This window comes from Oncorhynchus nerka, unplaced genomic scaffold, assembly GCF_034236695.1.
Source record: "Oncorhynchus nerka isolate Pitt River unplaced genomic scaffold, Oner_Uvic_2.0 unplaced_scaffold_2583, whole genome shotgun sequence".
NCBI lineage: Eukaryota > Metazoa > Chordata > Actinopteri > Salmoniformes > Salmonidae > Oncorhynchus > Oncorhynchus nerka.
In genome coordinates this window covers 1-7011 of record NW_027038715.1, presented here as the reverse complement: position 1 = coordinate 7011, position 7011 = coordinate 1, and the positions used below count along the sequence as shown (strand labels likewise).

Here is a 7011-nt window from a genome sequence, read left to right as displayed (position 1 = left end):
TCTGGGCAGTGGCTAACTTTAGATCAGAACAACCCATGGGTATTGTGGATATAGATTGCCCGCGAAGGTGAAATAAAAAATGTCATGCCCATTCTTGTTTTAGGATAGATGTTGCTTTGTAGTGTAAGGAAGTCTTTGTTAACTTGGCTCAGTATATGTCAGGACTGTTGCTCATTTACGTCAGGTTTGTTTGTTTAGTTGCGGTCTAACTAAATAGAATTGGTACTACAACTAAATGCTCTATTTCCCAGCCCTAACCAACTTCCGGGTCTCTTTCCACAGCAACCATGGCGACGGGCTGCAGACAAGTTCCTGTACGTGGACCGCAACATGGTCAACAACCCTCTGGCCCAGGCAGACTGGGCCACCAGAGCTGGTGTGGGTGCCGTCGGAGCGGCTGGGGCTTCGGGGGCGGGATCTGTGAAGGAGGAGCGAGGTGAAGAGTGCCTGGTGGAGCTGGCAGACTCTGGCAAGAAGGTGAAAGTCAACAAGGATGACATCAGAAGATGAACCGCCCAAGTTCAGCAAGGTGGAAGACATGGCCGAGCTCACCTGCCTGAGCAGAGGCCTCTGTGCTGCACAACCTCAAGGAGAGATATTACTCTGGCCTCATCTACGTGAGTATTATATACAAGGCACACACTGAACTGAAGGACACATTCCCAGCCTGTAGAACCTGAAAAATAAATTCTGATACTACAGCACATTGAAGGACCTCACCTCATTGTATGATACATGTGTCAATCATTACTCTGTGTTCATGTGAACACTCCTGACTCACTCTTGCCCCCCCATACGAGAGCTGATTTTTAAAAAAACATTTAAGCTGTTATCTAAGGTCTTGCTTAATGCTGGTTATGAAAGCACTGTCTGCTCATGTCACGACTTGGCCTGGTTCCAAACCAGGTAGTCCTCCTTTCCTGCCCCATTAAGCCAATTGTGTCAGATGACCCATTATGTGCAGGTTGCCATCCCAAATGAAAGGCTGTAATGTTTACCAAACATAAGTATGTTCAGTCCTCCCTTTCTGGCTCCCTTCCCTCTCTTACTCTCGCTCCTTCTGTGTTTGGAGTACTGCTATAAACAGGAATCTGCAGGGAACAATACTCTCCTAGGGGGGTGGAGAGTAAAGCTGTTCAGAGTTGAGTTTTAAATGGAGATGGAATGTAAATCGTGCTCAATTATTGTTCCCCCATAATGCCATTTATCCCTCTGTCCACGACGGAGTGAATTGGTGCCTGCTACATTGGGATTTGACCCGGTCAAGTCAACACACCCTGGCCCTCTTGGGGTTTGGGTCCTGCCGTGTTGTGCGCCACTGAACCGGGTACCCATCTGAACCCCCCTTGGGAGAGGCAACTAAGACAACTACCAGACCAGAAGCAAGGGCAATGGGAGTGGAGGACAGGAATGTAGCTGAGAGGGAAGGGAAATAGTAATATGGAGGGCTGATGAGCAGAAATTGAAGTGGGGAGGAGAGCTGCTCCAGATGCCCATACCAAGATGAGCTTTGAATAGTATAATGAAAGGGACAGAGGGTGGGGTGAGAAATTCGGATGATGTCACTGTTTGGTAGAAGGTCTTGGTGATTGTGAAACATGACTGATCAAGCCCAGCCTCTGGCTGTAGTCAGGAGGAAATTATGGAGCTGGTGTTGAGAGACTTGGAGAGGGTTAGATTCAGAAAATAATGTTCACTATGATTTCCCCATATACATCTGTCAGTCTTGTTCTTGACTGTAGACCATCAGTTGTAAAATATACAGTCAGTTTAAACTATTACATTGGCAGGTGGGAGTGATTTCTACTGCAGTCTCTCATTGATATCGACAGAATTCTAATTGCAGTGACATCTCAAGACTGGCCTAAATCCAATGTAAGAAGACCAGTCAAGTCCGACTGTATAATCCCTAGTGTTCTTGGTTCAGGACATGGATAGAGGAGCGCATGTATGTTCAGTAGCCAATATTAATAAGTGTTTCTCTTTGTATCACAGACATACTCTGGGCTCTTCTGTGGTTATAAACCCCTATAAGAATCTGCCCATCTACTCAGAAGAGATTGTGGATATGTACAAGGGCAAGAAGAGGCATGAAATGCCCCCCCATATTTATGCCATCACTGACACGGCCTACAGGAGCATGATGCAGGGTAAGCCAAGGTCCTTATTATACCACAACATCGTAGTAAGTAACCTAGCAAATGTATTCAGATAAGGCTAATGAGTAAAACTGTAGTATTATTGGTAGTATTTTAACATCCATGTTTAGTAAGATAATTTGTCTGAAGATATGAATCTGTTCAGACTCCTCCCAGGCACACTTGGATCTGAAAGTCTGCATTTAAGTAGTGAAGCGTTAGCCTTGATTTCTGAGGGTTCCTGCCTTCCATAACCAAGGCCATTAGTCAGTCTGTAAGGGTATGTAGTCTACATGTAGTCTACATGCAGTACATTCTCAGTACTCTCTTTCCCAGACCCATTACCTTGATGTGTTGTCAGGCTTGTCCATTCACTCCCTCTTGTCTTGTTAGTCCATGGTTGGCCCCCATTTAAGTAAAGGGAGTCATTTAACTCTAGAGGAGAGGGAGGGAGTTACCGTGCAGTATGGGGATGGTTAAGTGGCTTGTTGGTTAAAGGCATCACCCTTTCCATTCATAGGAAGCCGGATATTGATTTCCTGTGACCAATGCGCTTCCTGTTTCAGAGACAAAAATGTGGTGCATGTGCTCCTGAGATAGCAAATACACACTGTAGAATTCACATTTTATATGAAGCCAGCTGGCAACAACATACTTTAGTTGTTCTGACAATGGAACTGAAGTTCCTCTGCACCACAAGCACCCATGAAGGGCTGCAAGTAATAGCAGTAACTATTCTGTCACTATTGAATTCAACTGTCCCCTCATGTTATTCAATCAACTTAATGCATGTAATATGGACCTTTTTTTTTTTAAATCTTGGCCCACCTCTTTTCACAGACCGTGAAGGCCAGTCCATTCTTTGCACGTGAGTCTTGAGCACTCTATGAACAGCAACTCTTGGTCTCAACATGACCTTGAAATATCAGTGTTTGGTGTGATATTGCTGACAACCGATTTAAGGAAGTCACTTTTTTGCTTCTGTCCTCCTTCCTCCTTTTCTCTTCCACAGAGGAGAGTCTGGTGCTGGGAAGACTGAGAACACCAAGAAGGTCATTCAGTATCTGGCCCATGTGGCCTCTTCCCAAAGACCAAGAAAGACCAGATTTGTCATCTACTCTACTATTCTCTCTCATAATTGCCTCTACTCTCTTTCTATTCCTTTTTTTCTTTCTCTTCACCATGCTCTCACACTCTGCGTGGGCCTGGTTTTCCTATGGTCCTTTATCAGCTCGAACCAGGCTTTTCCGAGTCCTCAATGCTCAACTACTTGTACTGTGATTGTATGTGTGTTTGAGAAATAGTGTTGCCAGTGATACTTAACATTACATCATTGTCAAGCCATCGCCATATTGTTCCAGGTCTTGGATAGGTGCTGCTTCTACATCAGTCACATCGCTCTATGGTGCCATAGAGGACCTCTAAATAAGGGTGGGCCAGTCTTGGTTCTTTAAGACTGACCGTAGCACTGCAGGAGGTAGATTAAACTCCCTTGGTAGCTGGTTCATAGTGTCATATCTAAACCACAGTGGACTGACTATATTATTCCTCATGTTGACATTCCTCCTCCAGCGGCTGAGCTGAATCAGTGACCTCCGGTCAACTCTATAAAGCCATGAGACAAAATATAACCCTGCAGTGCTGTAGTTGGCCACCCCTGTGATAGATGCAGCTGTGACTACAGGGTTCAAGAGAGGCCCAGTCTTTTCTGAAAGCGGACCAGTATCTGTATCTATAATTCCTTTGAGGTTGTGTGTTTCTCTTTTCCCATCAACAGACCAGCTCGTTCCTGTCACATGTGAGTTACCCCCCCACATCACCCCCTTCCTTCCTCTCCCATCACACATCTCTGGATCTCCTCCTCCACACCCTTCCTCCCTCTCCTTGGCTCTGCACATCTCTCCTTCCTCCCCCGTGCTGCTGGAGCGTGCTCTGTAGTGGGCTAGTGGGTCACTTGGAAGTGTAGGTCACATGACCAGTGTCCTTCCAGAGAAGGAATGTTCTTTATTAAAGGGGAAATTGCCATTTTGAATTCAAGACAAAACCGAGAGCGCATCCCTTTGTATTGTTGATTTGATCTTCTTTAAATACTATGTTTAAAGATATTTAATGAGTAAACCAGCTCTGCAGTTTGACAAGTCTGGCTGAATTTTGCATAACGCTGTTGATCCTTTGTTTTCCCCCTGGTGGTTCCAGAAGTGTGATTGATGCGTTCACCTGTGTGTGAGACTCCATGTCTGCTTGCTGTGTGTTCCAGTGTGTCTGTTCCAGAGATCTGGTCAATGTTCTCTCACAGCTCCCTCTCCATTTCTCACTCTTTGTCCACACCATTTTAAAGATCTCTGGACAAACTCACTGAGTTGCTGTGTGCATTGTGACGCCAGTGGACTAGTTGTATAAGTGTGTGTTCGTTCACTGGGGATGCTTCATACCAGTCAACAGATTCATTATTCCCTGCTCCTTACTACCGTTTAAAGCCTGATAGTGGTGTAATGTATAGGATTGGTTTTACACTAACATTGTCCTTGAAGATTCAGTGTAAAAGGTTCAGAGCTCTCAGATTGATAACATTGACAAAGCCACTACTATAGCAGCTTCATTTTTAACATTTTGAGTCATTTTAGCACACTCTTATCCAGGAAGAGTTACAGGAGCAATTAGTGTTAGTGCCTTGCTCAAGGGGACACTGACAAATGTTACACCTAGTCGGCTCGGGGATTCCAACCAGCAACCTCTTAACTGCTAGGGCTATGTAAGAATATTAGTTTGAGGTCTGTATTTTTATTGGGTGGATTGAAGTGATTTCCACCCAATATGTGCCAACTCCTCACATGTTGACACCTCAGCTGTAACAGACTCTTTGGAAGGTTATCAGTAGGCTTTCCTGTCCATGTATATATCCTTTTAAAATTGAAGTTCACTGTAGTATTACTAATGACATGTTAGATGGAGTCATGTGCATGGATCCACCTGTACAACAACAGTCTGAAGTAGAGCTCAGTGTGAAATATGTACAGATTTCTGACTGTAGGGGTTGTGTATACTTAATGTCAGTGTAGTGAATATTGACAGTCAGTTCTCTGCATGGGGTCTGGGGTTACTCTGGGTGAAGGGTTACTGATGAGGGCCACAGGGTTGTCCATTGGGTGTCAAGGTGTGGGCACTAACACTGCGCTGTGTGTGGGTATTGTGTACTTGTGTATGTTCCCGTGTGTCGTGATATTCAATGGTCTGCATGAAGTTTTTTTATTTTCCATAAAGTAAGGTAATGCAGTTGTGAATTCTTACTGACTAATGATTAAATGATGGGTGAAAAGGGAACATCCAAACACAAATCAAATGTTTAAACACCTGAAATCCTCATAATTAAGTGAAACTAAAGTACATTTAAAGCAGATGACTGTAGTTCTCACAATGCATGACTACGAATCATCCATTGGAATCACAAAGGTATTCAGTTTGAGCCACTGCTGAGAAATGACAAATGGCATGTGCTGTTAGTGTCACTATAGAATTTGCACTAATCTAGATGTGTCCTTAAGGAGGTGGTGGTTTAAAGAATCCAATGGGATAAAGTCATTGGTTGATGGAAGCGGTTCTGTGTTTGTCCTCTAGGGGAGCTGGAGCACAGCTGCTGCAAGTAACCCCATCCTGGAGGCCTTTGGAAACGGAAAGGCTGGCAAGAAAGCAAGCAACAAATATGATTGTGAAGAATCTTTTTTTTAAATCTCTTAGTACTTGTGGTGACTTCATTATTTATTTTCTGTGGAATAGTATTTCTACTTCTTAGTATTCACTATTCTCTCTCTCCCAGGGAAAATTCATCAGGATTAACTTCGATGTCAACGGATACATCGTGGGGGCCAACATTGAAACCTGTATCCTTCATACTATGTTAATTACAATGAAATTCACTCCCTCATTTGAAATATACAATAATTTGGGGTCCTGAGTTGCGCAGCGGTGTAAGGCACTGCATCTCAGTCCTAGAGGCGTCACTACAGACACCGTGGTTCGAATCCAGGCTGTATCATAACCAGCCGTGATTGGAAGTCCCATAGGGCGGCTCACAATTGTTCTTAACTAACTTGCCTAGTTATATAAAAATTCCTTAGGCTATAGATTGAAGTGTAGTTTAACTCCAGACATTTCTCTGTTAGTCTTTCCAGTAAACTAGTAAGTCACACACACTTGCCCCGGCCAGCAGAAGCTCACAATCCAGTCTGAATGAGTGGCTCCTTGACGGTCTAACCACCAGACCTGCTGGAGAAGTCCCGTGCCATCCGCCAGGCCAAAGACGAGAGGACCTTCCACGTCTTCTATTACATGCTCACTGGTGCTGGAGACAAACTGCGCTGTAAGCCTCCTTCGTTATCACTTTTATCAAGTACTGCTAACTGCATATCAGATGTAATAACTCTGTGCTCCCCTCAGCCGAGCTGTGTCTGGAGGGCTACAACAACTACCGCTTCCTGGTCAATGGAAACGTGACCATCCCTGGCCAGCAGGATAAGGACCTGTTCACCGAGACCCTGGAGGCCTTTAGGATCATGGGCATTCCAGAGGATGAGCAGATTGGTGAGGGGGAGGACGGGACACACTACCCTCTCACTGGTTTACTTTGGGGGGGTGTGACTCTAACCTCTGGTCTCCTCATGCAGGTCTGCTGAAGGTGGTGTCTTCCGTGCTCCAGCTGGGCAACATGAGCTTTAAGAAGGAGCGCCATTCAGACCAGGCCTCCATGCCTGACGACACGGGTACAGCAAACCTTTATGTGGGCTGGTTTGATCATGACAAGGAGATCCTAGTATCTGTCAATTACACTCTACTGACCAGCAGATTATACACTTCAGTCCACCAGAATTATTTTTGG

At 44.8% G+C, this 7011-nt stretch overlaps 1 protein-coding gene across 1 annotated transcript; it reads left to right on the top strand.

The window, feature by feature from the left end:
* Nucleotides 1-493: 493 nt before the first annotated feature.
* On the top strand, nt 494-6951 carry LOC135567121 (myosin-9-like; the record flags this gene model as incomplete). Its single annotated transcript, XM_065014583.1, has 8 exons — nt 494-617; nt 2055-2150; nt 3916-4072; nt 5754-5778; nt 5929-6016; nt 6397-6495; nt 6573-6716; nt 6800-6951. Coding segments are annotated over exons 1-8 (885 nt in total), but the record flags the coding sequence as incomplete, so codon positions are not given.
* Between the last annotated feature and the right edge of the window lie 60 nt (nt 6952-7011).